The 19818-nt window shown below is 36.1% G+C and overlaps 2 protein-coding genes across 2 annotated transcripts; both read right to left on the bottom strand.

Moving 5' to 3' along the window:
• Positions 1 to 609: 609 nt before the first annotated feature.
• LOC139973140 (ficolin-1-A-like) lies at positions 610 to 12837 on the bottom strand. The gene is made up of 6 exons (XM_071979593.1): positions 9145 to 12837; positions 7565 to 7630; positions 6081 to 6190; positions 5129 to 5353; positions 3694 to 3958; positions 610 to 2311 (listed from the first exon to the last, which is right to left on the bottom strand). The coding sequence occupies exons 1-6, from the start codon at positions 9233 to 9235 to the stop codon at positions 2076 to 2078; spliced, it is 993 nt and encodes a 330-aa protein (XP_071835694.1). The 5' UTR covers positions 9236 to 12837; the 3' UTR covers positions 610 to 2075.
• Positions 12838 to 14301: 1464 nt separating this feature from the next.
• LOC139973116 (uncharacterized) lies at positions 14302 to 19196 on the bottom strand. The gene is made up of 4 exons (XM_071979548.1): positions 17876 to 19196; positions 16864 to 17048; positions 15656 to 16408; positions 14302 to 14666 (listed from the first exon to the last, which is right to left on the bottom strand). Exons 1-4 carry the CDS (start codon positions 18248 to 18250, stop codon positions 14468 to 14470), a joined length of 1512 nt encoding a protein of 503 aa, XP_071835649.1. The 5' UTR covers positions 18251 to 19196; the 3' UTR covers positions 14302 to 14467.
• Between the last annotated feature and the right edge of the window lie 622 nt (positions 19197 to 19818).

Raw genomic sequence — 19818 nt, 5'->3', positions numbered from 1 at the left:
CATTAAAATGTGTTCTTTAAACTATCCATATGTTATATTATATACTTTGAGAGGAAGAGAGCAACTCTCATGAAAAATAATGTCTAATATGTGTAACTGAGTGTCATTTGACATTTGTGGTGTTCATATTTATTTTAGTAGCCCGGTGACAACGAATACTTAATATGTTAGATAACCCAGCTTAACCCCTGCAACCACCCCCCCCCCCCCTCCACACACACACACTAAAGATTTAATGTCTTTAATTTTCTCGAAAATGTCAAACATGATACTGTATTCACTTAACAGTCATAAGTCATTGCAATTACGTATTGTCATCTGAGGCGAATCCAGGATTTTAAAAAGGAAGAAGTGTGACCGTGGTGCCGTTGAAGTTGGTTCCGATGTAAGGAAACTAATTCCGATGCTGATTCCTGGGGGACGAGGGAGGGGGATGGATAATGACATCATTCATACCGATGGAAACTACAACAGGTTTCTCAACTTATATATCGGCGGCGGATTATAGGGAAACTGATTCCGATGCTGATTCCTGGGGAGGACAGAGGGGGGGGGGGGTGAATAATGACAGTATCTTTACTGATGGAAACTACAACAGGTTTCTAAAGTGATATATCGAGGACGGATTATGTAAATTATCAGATTTGGGAGTCGCGAATTAAGTAAATTGGCATATTACGGATGGATAATCCAATGAATATCTGTTGCACGATAGTGGTTGGTTAATCTGGAATTGTTTAAAACGATAGAAGAGATTTTGGAGACATAATGGAGACAGAAAGAACGACGAAGAGAGGGCAATAACAAGAAATAAGCTGACTTTTGAGTGACTACATATATTCAACGAATCTTCAAATGACATCTACAAATATATGTTAAAAAATGATTTTTTTTCTTTCTATAATCATTTGTAATAGATTAAAGTGAAATGATACTCAATGATAATTGAACACGATGAGAAGGGAAGGGAAAGAGGATGGATATTATCTAGAAATAGATAATTGATATGGCTTTGCTTCGCCTGTACCATTAATGATCAGCGAATAAATAAAATCTTAGCCAATTCTTCGTCCGGCATTATCCGTTTTTGCCTACAACTTTGAGACTATTACTAATTTCGTCGCACAACAAATCGTAATATATACTAATATTAATCTCTCTTTCTTGATGTTCTTTTTGTTTTCTTCTTCTTTGCGGATATTTCTCGAATAAATTTGCTATAATTTCTGGATCGACATAGAAGTTTGATAAAGAATGATAGTACATAGACTGTTTTATAATCATTAATGTAGATTGTTAACAACGATAACTTTTCCTGCTTAATTTATAGTTTGTTACAATACAGCCAGAGTAGATGATTAAATCCTGGTGAGAAAGTATGTCAGTTACAATTTAAAACAAACGTCAGTATTTACCTATTACTTTGTAATAACCGATAATTTTAACCTACAAACTGCAACCTTGTACAATAGAACAATTATCCTAATTCACTTTGCCTAATAAGCATCTGTATTAGAATGATTCTGTTTGTAAGTAAGTCTGTCAGCTGAGGTTATAATTATCAGCTTTAACGTAAATCTGTTTTTATCATTCAGAAACTACAGGCAACAATTCACACACATTAGTCAATCCACTATTGATATGTGAGGTGTGAACGGTTACCAGTTATTATAACATAATGGACAAAACCAAAGGAACAAACAGAAAAAAACACACAACAACCAAGCAAAATAAGGAAGTTGCTAACTTCCAGACACTAACTAGAATCGTAATGTCTACAGATTACATATTAAATTAAAATAAAGGGGAATATAGTAGCTATTTACCAAAATACCTACAGGTTCACTCTGTGTTACAAACATTAAATATGCATCATTATAAGAATGATAGCAGAAGGTCTAAGCACGGATATTTAACAATTAACTATTTTTAATGTGTCTTGTTTCTTTATTTTCAACATTAATGACTTGTTTCACTGCCGATGGTGATCAGTTTATCATCATTCTCTTTGTATGATGTTTAAGTTATCTCTAGATTATCCAAAGCTGAGAATTATTCTAAACATCTACAACGCACTAGACAGGCCTTATCTTCATCTCAGTATACTTGATATTATCATAGGAACCAGACGGTGTATACCAGGATATACCTGACTTTACATTCAGTGCTGCATGATAGTCACCATTGAGGGAACGTAAATCACAAACCCGGAACCACCAGCCACAATGGTAGTCATCCGAACATCCTCCATTGTTCTTGTCCGAGGTACTGAAGGAATAATTCAAGCGATTATTTAAATCTCCAGCACCACCTGAATATTAAACAATAACATGAACGCATTTTAATTATGGTAATGCATATTGAGTTGAAAATAAAACCATAAACAATCAACGTCGTGATAGAGTAATATGCATCATAGTTGGGAAATTATCTCAAAACATCACGAATTATCATATTATCAACTATCCAATCTCTATTATCATATTATAATGTCTGAAGATAAAAGATAAAAACAAAATTACAGGTAAAAAGATCCGGGTACACGGCTGGGGATGAATCTCTCAATTCCTCCCAATTTTGTGCAAAGGATCAATTTTAACAACTTAAATACAATTTTAACGAAAAATAATGTGCCGTTGAAAAACAAAAACTAAAATTGACATAGGGTCTTTCTCATGGACGTGATTTTCCCAATGTCACATGCCTCTCTGTCCCTGAAAGGTTTTGCACTCCCACCCCCCCCCCTTCCCACTCTCCAATTGAATTTCTTCCCGCTACACCTGCATTTGAGTTACTAACAGTAAACTTGAATATGGTCCAAAAGACATTGATATTTTACATTAGCGTATATCTGTGTATGGTCTGTAGAAACATACATAAGTAAGTTCAAACGGATATTTCCACAAAATCATATTGGTAACAAAACTACTGTAGCGAATGTATCAGGGATAGTGTCAGTATGTATTACAGTCTGTAATATATTTAATGTACCATGTAAGCTCCTTTAAGTCCCATTACATTTATCACTGGAACGTGCTCACTAAACTTTTTCACGCTCGAATATTTCAAACAAATTAAGAAAATAATGTGTTTTACCTTTTTTTTTTGATCGATTGTTTGGCTTTGCTTGGGAATAGCTCGTTTGAGCGATGTACTACTTAATGCTTTAGAGGTGTTCTTTTGTCCACCAATCACAGGTTTGAATACAACATATCATCATATTAGTCCCCCTCGAGTTTCTAGGGCGGGCTTGTTGCCATCGCCCCGACATAATCTTTCTAATCAGAAGGGTTTCACATTGATATTTTAATTAAGGCAACTTTACTTTTACTGATTGGATTTTAAATTCTGATTACATCGTATTAATTTCAGAGAAGAAAGAGAGACAAAAATCAAGGGAAAATCAACTTGTCTTTGCTTAATCGATTATATCGCAGTCACTTATTTTTGCTAGGCTCGCTAGAATATCTATAAATCAATAAATCATTACCCCTGGCTGTAAATACGGTATGTGCCCTCTACCGATCGGTGTTACCCCACCAACGCCATAGAATATATAAGGCTATAATAATATATATTACTCTTTGATTATCACCACGAATGCATCATTAACATGGCCGACATGAGTATATTTGTTTAACGACGTTTAAGCATTGATTATCTAATCACACAATAGCCTAACTGTTCACAAACCTGCATTTCCGCTGTATTCTCCAATTCTAGACAGTCGATAGTTGTCACTTTCATTGTTGATGCGGAAGCTGTCAAATTGAGCATAAAATGGATTACCACTTCTGCTCACAAAATCAAGCCGGAGTTGATAATTGCCTTGATTGGTGAGGTGATACAGTTTATCGTTACCCAACCAAAACTCATGACTGACATCACCAAAGCCTTCTTTGTAGATGATCCAGGTCCGATTGAAATCAACAGAACCATTAACGCGACGTTGTAATACCTGATTGATGGGGAGAGAAAAATATTATACTAAAACTGTTATACCAGTTCCTTTTAAAAGAGATGTTATTTATTCTCAAATATTGAAGCGAGCAAATAAATTACATGCATGTGGTTGTCTAAACTAAAGATGTCAGCAACTTCTCCCCCATACTCAATCCGGAAAAGAAAATACATTCATCATAGCGCCCAAGGTCAGAGGTGAAACTCCAAGAGGTAAAAACTGCATATAGCCCATTGTTGTATATATCAAAATGACAAAATAGATGTGGTTCCTACATGAGCTATGACGTAATAAGGTCAAAAATGCCCACAACCTTTAACATGTGTATATAGGATATCATATTCTGATCGTTTATAATGGATTACTCATCAACGTAAAACCCCACAGGTTATGTGGTCAAAGAATGTAAAGGAAAGTGTTAGTGTAATTTATGCAATGCATTAAAATGAAAAAAAAGAGGAAATGAGTATGCATTTTTACAACCTCAATGGGTAATGTAGAAAAGCATAACGCTAAGAAGAACATTTTTACACTGTAAAACTGTAGACGGTGCGCATATACGGGGCTGGGGGTTGTGTCTGCGTGCGGTTGTGTTGGTGTGGGGTTTGTTTGGGTGGAATAGGGTTACTGTTTGGGTTTTGTGTCACACCTCCCCTGTCTAGTGAAAATCAAATATACTTTCTATACTATAGGCAGTTATACTAGACTTACCGTGCATCCTGCTCCGTCAGTCATATTATACATGAACAATATATTGTCTGTACTATAGGATGTCATACTAGACTTACCGTCCATCCTCCTCCGTCAGACATATTCTACATATACAATATATCGTCTATACTATAGGATGTCATACTGGAATTACCGTCTATCCTCCTCCGTAAGTCATATCATACACTGTATCGTCTATACTATAGGATTTCATACTAGACTTACCGTCCCTCCTCCTCCGTCAGTCATATTATACATATACAATATATCGTCTATACTATAGGATGTCATACTAGACTTACCGTCCATTCTCCTCCGTCAGTCATATTATACATAAACAATATATCGTATATACTATATGATGTCATTCTAGAGTTACCGTTCATACTCCTCCGTCAGTCATATTATACATACACAATAAATCGTCTATACTATAGGATGTCATACTAGACTTACCGTCCATCCTCCTCCGTCAGTCATGTTACAGGAAACATCAAATGATGCTCCACTCCAGTTAGTTGGTATGATGGTATAAATACCATTAGTAGTGTTTCCAGCATCGTACCAATCCTTACAGTCGGCCATGTGCTTTGTACAATTCACTCCATTACCATGGTAACCACTCATGCAGTAACATTTGCGCACATCGTTGCGAACATCAAAAACTGCATTAGCACTACACTGGTATGGATCAACAAAAGTTCAAAAATAAAATGAACTAATGGAAAATGACAGGAAATTAGGATAAGATTTGAAAGACAAAACATATAATTATGGATCTGTGATTCACTGTACGTAATATACCATGTCTTGTATCGACAGAGAGAATGGTTAATTAAGTAGAGATCGCTACCAATTTTAAAGGGTTTAAACCACTTTGTAGAACACAGAACTTGTACTCATTACTGCCCAGTGTCGCTGGTTCGAAAAAAAATTACCCAACAGCTTCCATCTAGGCGATTGCTTTCAAGTAGAAGACAAAACAATACAAACAGAGACACACACAAATAAAATAAAATTCAGAATCTATTAAAATATTATTTTCTAATCAAAAAGAGAATGGAATTCCATCCTCAAGCTGCATTCAGATAATGATAGTTTGGCATTGCCAAAATCAGCACTCAACAAATTATGAGAGAATACGAAGAATTTACGCTTCCAAATTATGATATAACATGAAAACGAAGGTTAATGAACAAATATCTAATGATTCCATCTGGCTCCCAACATTTCTTTATCCATTCTTCGAATTTGTATTACTCACCTGTAACTTCCAATAGATTGGACTCTTCTAGCATTCTCAAAATTAAACTTGACTAATTAAAGTAAAGAATAGCAATGCTATTAAAATTTAAATATTTGAATTACATTGAAACATTATCGATACATAGCTATTACTAATTCTTACCTCAATAACACTGCCATTACTCGTAAGGCAGTTTGTACGGATCGTGGTGTATGATGTGGTGTCAACCGGAAGCGAGGTATCCTCATTACTTGACCCAGGTTCACTGGTAACTAGAATATGAGTAATGTCATGGTTGATATGTAAGTAATCCTTAGTATTGAAGTAATCCTTTTCAAATCAAACAATAACAAACATATTGATAACATATCCGTTTTTCAAGTCATCAACTTATTACCAATACATTCAAACCAATACACACATGCTAAGAGACTTGGTTGAGGTATATATATTATGCGGTCAGGTACACTAATATGAATGAGGCTTGACCACTTGTATTGTGAATGACTTGAGGAACCTAACAGGATTATGTTCATTGATTGCTAGATTGTGACTTAATGTTTCTATGTAATAAATGTGGTATAAAATTACAAAGAGGAATAGACTCAATATCCTTAGATTGGGCAGACTTTGCAACCATGTAAATTATCTGGCAATGGACACTAACTCTACTTGCTGAGCTTTTCTGTAGGTGAATAATATAATCTTAAGTTATTGACTTCAAGATGTGTCTACATTTTGAGGAAAACATCATTTTTAGTGTCTCAATCTCTCTAAAGCTTTGATTAAAATTTAAAAACGTTATAAAACAACATCTAACGCCAACACAAGCTACGCTTTACAAAGTCTCAATATTTTTTTATGATTATTTTAGTCAATAATGTGCCAATATCACAGGTGAAAACAGTACCAAAATAGTCCTTTTTTGTACAATCTCCACTTACATAAATATGTATGGATGTATGTATGTATTTTAGATCCTCCTGCGAGCAGGAACTCGCGAAGAAGCGTCATTGGCTTATCAAAGCCGCAAGCTGACCGAAGTCAGTCTCTTACATTCATATTTAACGTCCATGATTATGAATTGTCAATTGTCAACAACTCTGATACTGGACGACATACAATAATCTGGGAGTGACTCGAACCGGGGACCTTACGATTGAAAGGAACCGGCGTTAACTACTGAGCTAACACTCCTAGCTAACAATCCATAATGTAACAAGCCGCCGGTTGAATGTGAGCAAGCATAAAGAACGTCTTAGATTAACAACCAAAGAAATTTCAAAAGACAGTTTCGGCATAAGAAAAACAGAAGGAAACAAAAGAAATCATATACAGCAGATCACAGTTTTTAGAAAGCTTTCACAGAGTTGAATGTTATTGGAGTTACTATTATTTACCACATATATATATATATATATATATATATATATATATATATATACATATATATATACATATATACATATATATATATATATATATATATATATATATATATATATATATATATATATATATATATATATATATATATATATATATACCTATATATAGCGGGAAAGGCATTAAAGGAATAATTTTATATTGTTTATTATCACTTAAATTGGAAAAGATCTAGTTGAACTAGAACATGAAAGCCTTACCATCTGTTGATTCTTTGTAACAACTTCCTCCTACACCAGGAAACTTCTCCGCAAATTTACACAATCCTAAAAGCGAAATGATAAAAGCGAAAAGGCATATTGGACTTTAATAACATGTTTGTCACGGGAGCATCTCTGCGTTTCAAAAGGGAAGGGGTGGGCGCGGAAGGATGCATTACCATTTCAAGAGGATCAGAGTGCCTTTTAGCATAATGGTTTTTTTTTTTTGCAGAATCTTGAATTCAATTGTAGAAAGTGAAGTTACATCTGTTTATAACTCATTTCTTGAATTAAAGTTGTTCCAGGTCTGTTTTATAGGTTTATTTTTATTGATTTTTTTTATAGCCTATGCAGTCAATGAGCTGAGTCTTTGATTTCTCTCTTTCTTCAATATACACAGAAGTACGTTTGTATTCGTTATTATTTATAACAGTGGCGTAGGAAGGTACTTTTGGTTGGGGGGGGGGGCTGAAGACTGATGGCCGGCCTGGCGGAGGGGTTTAAGGGGAGGGGGTATCCCCCTCCCCTTTGGATTTTTTTTGCATTTCCAGGTGGCCTCAGATGCAATTTGGTGCAATATAGCACACTTCAACACCCACTCCATTTTGTAAATAATTTTGCATTTTCACCTGGCCTTAGATGCAATTTGGTGCTCCAAATGAGATTTTTTTCTCATTTGGAAATGAAAAAGGGGTTTTCTGACTTGCGAAGCGGGGGGGGGGGGGCGGAATGATACTTCCGCCCACCATATTTTTAACTGGGGGGCTGGCGCCCCCAGCCCCCCGGTTCCTACGCCCTTGATTTATTACATAAGTTGATATAAGGTCACCGTCTACACGTTAACTGTTTTCATAACTTGATATACTCATTTAAATTTCCGATTATAATCATAACTGAAAGTTATATAGTACATTTGTGTAACCATAGACACACCAAGTTGAAACAGAGTATAACAATAACCCAATTACACTATATACACAACGTCACATCACTGCTGACAGAATAAAAACTGTATTATTTGAAAATGGAAGTTGACTATGCTACAATTACGTCAGGTTGTTTCTGGATTCCATTCTAATCTAAAATCAGGTTCTTACTGTAAACCAAAGAAGAGACCGAATATGAAAATAATACCCTGTGGAATACATGGAGTACATTTAAATTTACTAATCTCTGAATACACCTAGTAAGGTCTAAAATACGTTCTGTGGTTTTATTTAACCATGTTGCTACTGACATGGGACCATAAATCTGCTCCATACTTTGAAAATTGATTTTATTTGAACAAATGAGTAAATCAAGGCACAATGGTGGTTGTTAATTTACAAGTTGCATGAATGTTCACTTTATTTCAGTATTTATAAATAATTTGAAATTCACTGCACAACTTGTAAGTTTGGTTAGAACTTGTAATATTATGTGTTTTTTTGTATTCAAAAACAATGGGTAAGTCAATTAAATGTAAAGTTGAAAAATGACTTAGGTTTCAAGCTACTGACTGTATGCATGTTTACTTTATTCAGTTCGTCAGAATATATGATACGGAACGGACAAAATATGTAAAGGTAAAGAATACTCACTGCCGGCTGCTAAAGATGTACCAAAACATGCCATGAAAATAAGAAGATGATGAAAACATAAGCTACTTTCTGTTCCATGTTTTTCAGCCATGTTTTTCGGTTGTTCTGAGATTTGAACAGAGTCTGATTGCAAATGTTCTGTATCTATTCTAAAGTACTATGTCGATTTTTTAGAAATTGCCATATGTTGTCGAGCTATTAAGAGATTCATGGATATTGATCAATTCACTAAAGGTTGGAAGTTTAATATATTTTACTTTATACACAACAGGGAAGTTTAACGAATCGTGGGAGGCTAATATGTAATCAGTTAATAAAACGGGAGGAGCCAGAAAAAATGTCTGGCTGATTGGCTGCCTGGCTGACTGGGCATGCTGGCTGGTTGACTGGCTGGCTGGTTGGCTGGCTGGTTGGCTATCTGGCTGGCTTGTTGGCTGGTTTGCTGGACGGACGGATGGATGGATGACACTGTTGGACGATGTAGGTTTAAATCACAATCCATGTAAATCCATATTCAGTGTATAGTATATCAAATGGAATACGCACCAGTCTCTTGACGCGTAATTAATATTCACAATAAGGTTTAAATCATACACATGGCGATTGGTCATTAATCAGTATAAATCACTAATCAGTATAAATCAAATACATCAGACTATTGAATATTAAATAATATTATGAACAGGTTTCTCTTATTTCATATCTTCTTGATTCACAGTGTTGACAAATGGCGGTTCTTCCTAGCAACGTACAATTCATTTCCTTGTGTTTGATGTTCATAATGGCGTCCTGTTTGCCCATATAGAGGAACTGTCAATTGTGTGTTTGTTTGTTTGTAATATTCCTTCCATTGTTTTTATCATCACCGACTTTAATTGACTTTATTTTATATGCACTATGAATGGATCACATGCAAACGATGAATTAAACGATAAGGAAATCAAACTAATAATATCTACAAAGGCAAAACTGACGTTAGAAATTTTGTCGATTTCTTTACACGACGTTTATCACAAGATAACAGTGAAATGGTGCTTAATGACCTCTGTACTGAAATAGAAACATTATTGCTTCGAATTGTGAACCGTGTATGAAGAATTATTCCATATAATTAAAGAGCTTTACAAATTAGAATATAAAAATGTGGTTAATAGGTGGATGAATGTTACTTCTTCCTTTTAAGTGCATTCCTCTTTAACTCAGCACTCTTTCTTATATAGAGATTCTTCTGAGTCCATTCTGCGGCAGAAATTTCAAAAATAATGATGTTTGATTGATTCAGTATTTGGGCTCATGCAAATTTATTTCGTCTACCACCAGAAAGAATACGACATTTGAGTATCATGTCAAACATATTGTGACAAATAATTTAGCTACGGTAAAATAAAGTGTGATGTTGAACGATATTGTATTCTGCGAAATATAATGAAACAAGTATCAATGAGATACGATGGAGCTAAGGGAGAATATGTTTTTCTATTATTCGTTGGTTGTAAAGAAAATTTACTATTTGTACCGGACGGACGGAGTTACATTTTAAAACACTATGTTCATGAGATTGATGCGACAGATGATGGTAAATGAATAAGTATGGATGGCTGGCTGGTTGGCTGGCTGGCTGGATGGATGGAGCGATGGTTGGATGGACATTTTAAGACACTATGTTGATGAGATTGATATGATGGATGTGTGTAAATGAATAAGTATTTAAAGCTACAAAGATTCATCTTGAACTAATTTATCAATGAAACTGAGTCTATAAGGATAACTTTGAGTCGAGCCTACCATTACACGAAAGCTACTGTTCGTAATAAATATCAATTATACATTAAATCAATGTGACTGACTACGTACATAGGTTTAAACTTAGAAGTATTACCACGTCATGGTAATACTCTAATGGTCTAAGTCACCCAGGTATATTAGTTTCTGTGCAAACAAGGTACGATATAACTTACCGTTAACTTTCTATGGAGTTTACTAACCACATCTTAAATAGTCGGTGATGAATAGTATATGTTTATTCAACATGAAAAAGTCGGAAAATATAAAGACATGCATGTTCATGTTTTGGCCATGAAAACAAAGCAAAATAGGCATCTTGACAATTGACTCTTTGCAAACAATTGTCGGAATGCCATACACACATAGGACTTTCCATGTTGGTGTCAGTGAGGTACGTCTTGATGTGTAGGACGGTATAGCTTTACACAAATAGGAGTTAATACAAACATGTACCTTACTGCAATAAGTCACTTTGGATGTAGGCGTCATTTAAGATTTCGCCAAAAGCCACGTGAAGCATACAGCATAAGTTAATATTGTCTATGCCTTACGGTCTGATCAGGCCAATGATTGATCAACCGACTTGTTGAATTAATAATAATGAGTATGAACGGCTTCGTTTCTATTTCATTTGCCCTTTTCATAGTGATAACAGAACATGGTTCATCATAGAAATAGCACAATACATTACTTTCCTCTTTATTAATCTTTTCTTTTCATTTTGTTTTTCACAATGGCGTTATATTTGCCCATTTTCTTAAATACGCAACAGTCGGTTCAATATTAGTTAATATTATGAACAGGTTTCTTGTATTGATTTCTCCCCCATTCACAGTGTTGACAAATCTCGGTTTCTCTTAGCAACCTTAGATTTATTTCTTTGTCATTAATCTTCTATTTTGCCTTTTTATAATAGCGTCTTTTTTGAACTTCACTAAGAAACTGTCGATTTTTTGTTGGTTCGTAATATTCATTCCAGTTTTTATCATCTCCTACTTTTCATGGCTTTATTTTATATGCATTTTGTACGGCTCATATGCTAACAATGAATTAACAATAAGGGAATCGACTTATAGTTTCAATTAATACAAAACATAGATTTTTTGGCCAAAAGATTATTAAAATATATAAGAAAAGACGACTGTGCACAATCCGGATGAATAGTAGCCATCTCCAACTTTCAATGAATAAAGCAGCGCTGTATTAAAAAGAACGATTGTGACCATATCTAGTTAATGTTATCCTTTATACTTTGTTTATATTAAAGCAAAAGAGGAAGAAACAAAGAATAAAGATATAGATTGTCAGATTGGAGAAAAGATCCATGTCTGCTCTCCTAAGGTCTAATAGTTTGCAACACATATCTTGATAACAATTTGATGTTCTCGACTGCGTTCCCCTTCGGTCACCCCTCCCCCTCTCCCCGCGGAAAGGACTGTTACTCTGACTGCCGTGGCGGTTACTCGATCACTTTGCTATATCATAAAAAACGGTTTCAAATTCCCTGTTAGTGACCTTCTTGTCAGGTTAAGGTAATTGGTCTACAGCCAAGTAAGTATTCATTCAAATAAGGGAAATTCAATTGAATAATATATTGACCATTCTTGGACTTGTGTTTTCTCGAATGATTCCAAGTCCGTCACAACCTCGTGCAAGTCAGTGAATAGTGAACTTGCGATTAAAATTGTCATTTAGTAATATGAGTAACTAAATAAGGGACATTTGATATAACCGACGAGAATACGGATGGATTAAACCTGGAAACAACACTGAGCTAGCATGCTCCATACAAATAGGACTTACTGAACATACTAAATCGCCAAGAAATCTCTAGGTCTCTAATTCCTTTCAGAAGATCGCAATAAGTAAACCTATACTACTCAATATATAGCTGACAGGTTGGCCATATATATATATATATATATATATATATATATATATATATATATATATATATATATATATATATATGTTGTTACGAGGGCCCATTGTAGCCTAACGCTAGTCACTGCTAGTGAGAAACCTAATGTTATAATGTGGAGAGTAATTGAAATTGCCTACGTGATAAATCAGTATTTGAGAAATTAGGTCGGTTTACCGTGTCACAATGTTATAATACACGATTGTTCTGGTATATTCCTTATGATGACGCGCTGGTCTCGGGTTAACGTCGGTTTACGTGAAGTCCCGTTGCGGTGTGCACACATTTTCGTGGATTCTCTGGAACGTACGCGAGATATGCAAAGGACTTCCAAGAATAGAGAAACTGGGTCAGGTGTATCGAGAAAGATCTAGATGATTCTTGACATGGCGAATCGTATAAAAGCCCGCCCAGATCGGAGAGTTTCTCAGTTTCTGAACGAATACCAACGACGACACTTATTATACCATTCTACTATATATCGTCAGTGCTCAACTGCCAGTAGTTTCTGAAGGTTTGAGATATCGATAACAAGATTGATTCTACACTTCCATTCAGAAGTTTGAAGAGGACTTTGCTGTGAAAGTACAGTTTTCCAGTCTTTATTTCGGAGAAGGTGAAGAATTTCTGTCTCCGTTGAGGAAGTTCGTTACGCCAGGAGTTGGTGGCTATAAAGCTGATTTTGGACTGACTCTGGTAATATTTAGTCGGCGAGAAGTTCGACTTGTGCTTCACTCTATTGTGGCTGGAAGTCCGTCTTCTATATTGGAGCATCGCCGGAAAAAAGGTGACTGCTGTTTCTGGGATCGCGAGAAACTTCGTCGAGGACCAGTGAATTTCGCGGTACAACGGACCGAGAATCGTCGTCATCAAGGTCGTGGCCGCTGAGGGATATCGCCGTTGGAAGAGACCAGCGTGTTTTAAAGTGTATCCTATCTTGTTAAGTTTGTGAGTAATTTTCTATATATTTGTAATTACCACTTGTTGTTGTTGGTTCGGACTCCATTGTTCAATATAGTTTACGTTCTCATTTAAAATCTCTAGACTCGTCAATTTGTCTGTTTTCCTTACGGAAACGAACCCAGGCTTGTGTCTCGTTAAAAATTAGTTATCGAGACCTCTCGCATTCCAACGTAACAAATATATATATATATATATATATATATATATATATATATATATATATATATATATATATATATATATATATATATATATATATATATATATATATATAAATATAGGCATATTGACAATAACTCTGTGCAAAGTTCACAACAAACCATTGTCAGAATGGCATACACACATTGAACTTTCCATGTTGGTGTCATATATATCCACCTTGTATGAATGGAGCTGAATTAGGACTTTTCAGTGATAGCGAGCAAGACTCTTACATTTTAATGCTATAGAATAGAGCATAAAGAAATAAAACACTCACAAACAAACAGTCATTTTCCTGATTCATTGTCATATTAGCCGATTCACTAGAAATTAAATGGCTTTTAATTCAACTGTTACAGTAACAAAACAGAATATACCATATTGTGATATCAATAAGTTACTTAAATTTAAACATGGAAATTATCGTCAAACCGATGTGCTAGCTTTCAGATTTTACTTCAGTCTGAGACGACTTTTGGACTCGTCGATGTTGGATAAACATGACGTCATGTTCTGTTTGTCTTGAAGAGCGCCTCGAACGAGTTTAATCAATCGATCTCGGTCACGTTCAACCTTTCGTCGATCTTCTTGAAGTGCTGTGATACTCTTGGTTTGTTGACGACTACGCAATGACAACTTGTGAACATCTTCGCTGGAAAATGAAAAACATAATTATGTCGCTGACGTCATAATTATCTCGTCGTTCATTCATAAAGTGACTCATGTTGTCTGTACTATATGTACTTGTTTAATCCAAAGGTAAGTCAGAGCGGTTTAGTGAATCACCTCAGTCTCTGAATGGCGGACTCAATATTTAGATAATATACCCGGAAACATCATCCAAAATAATCGCTCAATATCTCACAATAATTGCCAAAAGGTAATGCAACACACAGGAAAGAGTAAGCTAGATTAAGAATGAAAGTAAAAATTTTGACAAGGTAAAACGTCAACTTAAACTCAGATTACATATGCGGGATACAAGTTTTCTGTAAATGGATTAAACAGATATTTACTTGTGCACAATGACAAGCAACCACCTACGTTTACATGCACTATACTTTGATGGTTGGAATTAGATTGAAGGTTGTTCAGTTATGTGCACAATATTACACACACAGACGGTGGAAGACGCTTCAATCTGGTAGCGAGGCGAAAGAACAAACCACAAGAGGCCGCGGGACATATATACTATTCCGCCTTTTGAATTGAGATGGCAAAATTACATGTTCAAAGTAGGGAGAACTTTCCGAACCCTTGGATCGTCTGTTCATTCTGTATACCACAAAATACAGTGTATTGGAATGCATACTAGATTCAACAAAGCGGCACTATCTTTTGGACAACTTTAACTCTCTTTTTATAATGTTGTCAATGACAGGGCGGTACGCCGGTACTAGTACTTCTAACTCACTCAACAAGACGGCACTCTTTAAATGACAAAACACTACACCACTTTCTTTATAAAAATGGAAAAAAGGTTATACATTATCAATGACAAAGGGTACTTCTATTATTTTTATTTGAGGCACCTTTGAAGCATTACCAAACAGAGGAGGATGTGGGGCATGTATACGCCTGTGTCCACATCCACCGCTGCCCATACTGACGCGAGATGCATCAGTATGAATGCATACTTACGTGGTCTTTCGGTGGTCATCACTCAACTTTTCCTTCTCCATGGTGACCTTGTGTAATCGTTTCTGTAAATATCTCAGCTTTTCTGAAATATCTTTAGAATGCCTTCGTTCCTTCTTTGACTTGTCTTGAAGTTGCTCTAGTTGCTTTTCTAAGATAGATGACTGATTTTCCAGATCCAGGCTTTGCGAAACAGATTTAGTATGACTGAGGCTCAGTAGCCTGTTCTTATTACGGAGTGTGTTTATTTCTAGCATTTGTTCATCACATTGCGAGATTCTTTCCTGTAGTTGTCTTTCCAGGGTAGATTTGTCGACATCGAGGGTCTCATTTTGTGATCTCAATTCTTGCAACTCTACCGTCATCTCCTTTTCTCGTGTGGCTAATTCGTTATACTTTGCATACATATCTTTGTATACGGCACTGGTGTATTTACCGGGCTCACTCAAGATTGCTTCACTCGAGAAACACTTCACTGTTTTAACTAGTGCCACTAATGCACGTTCATTGTCATAGAGTTTGGAATGTATATCATCATGGTTTCGCGAAACTACATCCGTCTCATCGTTTAAAGTATTTAGTAAAGACACCAAGCTTGTCAAGTCAGAATGAACATACGCATTTTGTTTCCTTTTGCAAAAAATCCGGCGAGGTTTAGATGACAAGTGAATATACCTTTCCGCAAGCTGGGCTACGGAAGAATTGAGTTCACAGACTGTATCGTGCAGCCGTTGTATTGGATTTAATACACTGGTTCTGTGAAGATAAATAAATGTCAAAATGAAATAGGCAAAGTTACATGACTCGTGTTTCTTTAATTAACTCAGGACAACTGCTTAATACATGTAATAAGAAAACAAAAACACATTCTTAAACGTGACCTTACACCAGGACGATATATATATATATATATATATATATATATATATATATATATATATATATATATATATATATATATATATATATATATATATATACATATATTATTAATATTTATTTATATTTGATATCTAAAAAGTCGCTTAAACTGGCGACATTTTACTTTGCAATATGGAAATGATGGCATAATGTTGCATCTATTCCAACGTACCAAAGCAAATATTTCTCAAACCCTCCATCGCGGAAGGTCCCTCTGTATAGTGGAAATAAACAGGTAAGATCTACCCCTCTCACTTTCTTTTGTTACGGACCAGCTATTTGTAACTAACCGTGTTATTCCTTGAGAGGCATCTCCTGCATGCTTCATCTGGTTCCTTGCTTTCATTGCACAGTCAAAGTAATATTGGTATTGAGTATCTGTCTTGCCATTACTCAGCAGGATCTTACCATTGGGTAACACTCGGATTGGCTCTCCATTTATACAAACCCTTCCTTCCAGAAATACCATCACCACCTGCAGTGTAGAAGTGTAAAGAATTGCTAATTAGAAGAGAAACAATAATAGGCTAATTACTAGAAGGCCTATGCACTATCACAGCTAGACATAAACGATTATTATCAATCGCTCCCGATAGGTATCTCTAAAATAACAAACAGGTTTTATGAACACTCCCCTCAGCTCTTTGTAGGCCGACACGGCATTGCCTTCAACCAGTTTTAAGGTAAAACTATGATTATTTATTAAATTTACTGTTGTTATTGCGTCCTTTTTCTCAGGAGCTTCAAACCAGTCTGGTTTTCTTTGCCTTGATTTGACCAATTGTAAACTTATTTAAGAAGTTACGGTACGCGAGTTTGTCCTTAAACTCTCCGGAGACTAAGCCTATATATAGTGACTGAAGACACTGCTCTAAAAAAATGGTAAAAGCCTGTGGATGAATATTACCAAGCATGGGCGTAGAACCCATGGGGGACAATGGGGACATGTCCCCCATGCTGTCCCCCAGCTGTGGGGGACGTAACACAAAATGAACGCCCCCTCCCAACCCCACTCCCACACACGTGCTTTTTCAGGGCTCTAATGACAAAAAATAACTGTCCTGAATATCACTCCACGTGTAAGAAAGAAAAAATGAGTCGAATATTCAGACTGGCAAGATCGTCTGATATCTCACGAATACTATTGGTGCGACAGAGGCTCTTAATTTGATTTAAGCATATATACATCCCACCCCCACCCCCCCCCAACCTCCCATCTACAAAAAAAAGCTATCTACACCCATGTGAAGCAGTCATGGTGAATATTAAATAGTTAATATAACAACTTTGATACCGACTTACTTGTTTGCCGTCGTTTGCGACACATGTCGTGACTTCCAACGGTCCAAAATCCCGCCAAAACTTTTGACTTACAGTTTGGTTGTTGTTAATAGAAGATGCGGAAGATAACCCACTTATACTTTTTCTAGAGTTGATGCCACTGAGTAAATTCGCTTCACGCTGGCTTCGTCGAGACTGAATTTCATGCAACGTTTCTGCTTCGATATTTCTCGTGGACAACTTGGGATAAATCCTATCGGCCATCTTGATTCTACACTGAACTGTCAACGAATTGGAACTCACTACGCCTTTACCGATATAACTATATTGTATAAGATATGTACATGTTGCATACCATAGGTCTATATATAACATATGATACGATAGGCATAACATCGTCGTTATTGCGTCACAATTTAAACATGGTTATCATTTCGCCTAAACGCATTACCATTTACCGCGTGATCATTACAAGTATGTTTTTTTTTTGCAGTTTAGCTGTTTGTTCCGGTGATATATTACAGCGCCGACGACGCGCTACACAAAATCTGTGATTTGCTCATAAGCAGTGAACACCTCTCTACTCGTAGTTCCTGCATTATAATCACATATATTATAATGCGCGCGATGCTGCTGCAGACACGTCACCTAATCTTCTTACAAACAAACCGAAGAAGACAACACGTACGCGCGCACCGGCGCTTCAATTCGGTTTTATATTCAAAATGTATTGAGCGCTTGAAAAGATCTATTGTTATATACTGTTACACATTGTGCAATAAATACAATCGCCCAGAGTAGGCTATAAACCGAGGAAGCAATAAACCTTGCGCAAGATCGTGATACGTGGCGGAGGTTAATCACTGAGCATGTCGCAAAGACGAGACTCAACTTACTACTACTACTAGAGTATAGGCTATCCCATAGTGAGGAATATCCGTGCGTCTATAGAAGCAAAATATCTATCTTGGCTCACCCAATATCAATATCGTATGGTGTCAGTCAGAATATTTTAATTAATTTTTATCGTGCTATTATTGAAAGTACTTTAGCTTTAAACATTTTAGTCTGGTTTGGTCGCGCGAGTCAGAATGATCTTAGGAAACTAGAATCTGTCATAGGAAACGCGGACCGCCTCATTGGCACACGCCTACCGGCAAAAGCCTACAGGCAAAAGAATGCGTACTTTTAAGGGTTCTAGAAGATTTACTGACAGTTTTTACCTTTCATAGTGAGGACTATCCGTGCGTCTAGAGAAGCAAAATATGTAACTTGGCTCACCCAATATCAATACATGGGTGGGCTTGGGTGAATATGAACCCTCTTTGAGGCCCATTTCAATTGCTGCCCTGGAGCTCTGCTGATACATGCTACACCACAGCTGTCACAGCGGTGCATTGAATTACTTATCAGACGTTTGCTACAACTTATCTGCACATTGAACCACTATGCCCTAACCACCCTAACCCACGTCGCCGCTCCACTTTTCGACCATGTACACGTCACAGGTTCCCTTATTAAAGGGGAAGACACACTATGAAGTGTACAACAGACGGAAGAAACAATAACTTCCAATAGTTGTTACACTATTTGTTTATCGATACCTAGCACAATTCGACAAAAGCTAAATAGGGACATGGGGGGGGGGGGGGGGAAGTGTCCCCAAATCTCAAAATTTAGACTTTTAATCTCCATATTTTGACTTTCCATCTTAAAATTTAGACTTTTTTCTCAAAATTTTGACTATTATCATCGAAAATTTTGACTTTCAAAGTCACAATTTTGACTTTTAAAGACACAATTGTGTCTCAATATTAGACTTAAAATGTAAAAGAAGGCAACATTTTGACAATAAAAGTCATAGGACACTTGTTTTCTTTGTTCCTATTAAGCCACCGTGCAATTATTATGAAGCTATAGTTTAAATAGCTGGGCAACTGCAAGTTCCGCCAATCATTGTAAGG

The sequence above is a fragment of the Apostichopus japonicus genome, chromosome 9 (genome assembly GCF_037975245.1).
Source record: "Apostichopus japonicus isolate 1M-3 chromosome 9, ASM3797524v1, whole genome shotgun sequence".
Taxonomy (NCBI): Eukaryota; Metazoa; Echinodermata; class Holothuroidea; order Aspidochirotida; family Stichopodidae; genus Apostichopus; species Apostichopus japonicus.
Note: the sequence above shows the minus strand (reverse complement) of the source record. Positions and strands in the feature narration are given on the sequence as shown.

Bases quoted from the DNA above. Each gene is read 5' to 3' on its own strand.
- LOC139973140 (XM_071979593.1), bottom strand. From the start codon at position 9,235: ATGGCTGAAAAACATGGAACAGAAAGTAGCTTATGTTTTCATCATCTT. The intron at 6,191-7,564 runs GTAAGGCTTTCA...CTCATATTCTAG, and splicing joins TTACAAAGAATCAACAGATG to TTACCAGTGAACCTGGGTCA. The intron at 5,354-6,080 runs GTAAGAATTAGT...GATCCATACCAG, and splicing joins GTAATGGCAGTGTTATTGAG to TGTAGTGCTAATGCAGTTTT.
- LOC139973116 (XM_071979548.1), bottom strand. From the start codon at position 18,250: ATGTTATGCCTATCGTATCATATGTTATATATAGACCTATGGTATGCA. The intron at 17,049-17,875 runs GTAAGTCGGTAT...TCTACACTGCAG, and splicing joins TCGCAAACGACGGCAAACAA to GTGGTGATGGTATTTCTGGA. The intron at 16,409-16,863 runs GTTAGTTACAAA...TTATCTTCACAG, and splicing joins GCCTCTCAAGGAATAACACG to AACCAGTGTATTAAATCCAA.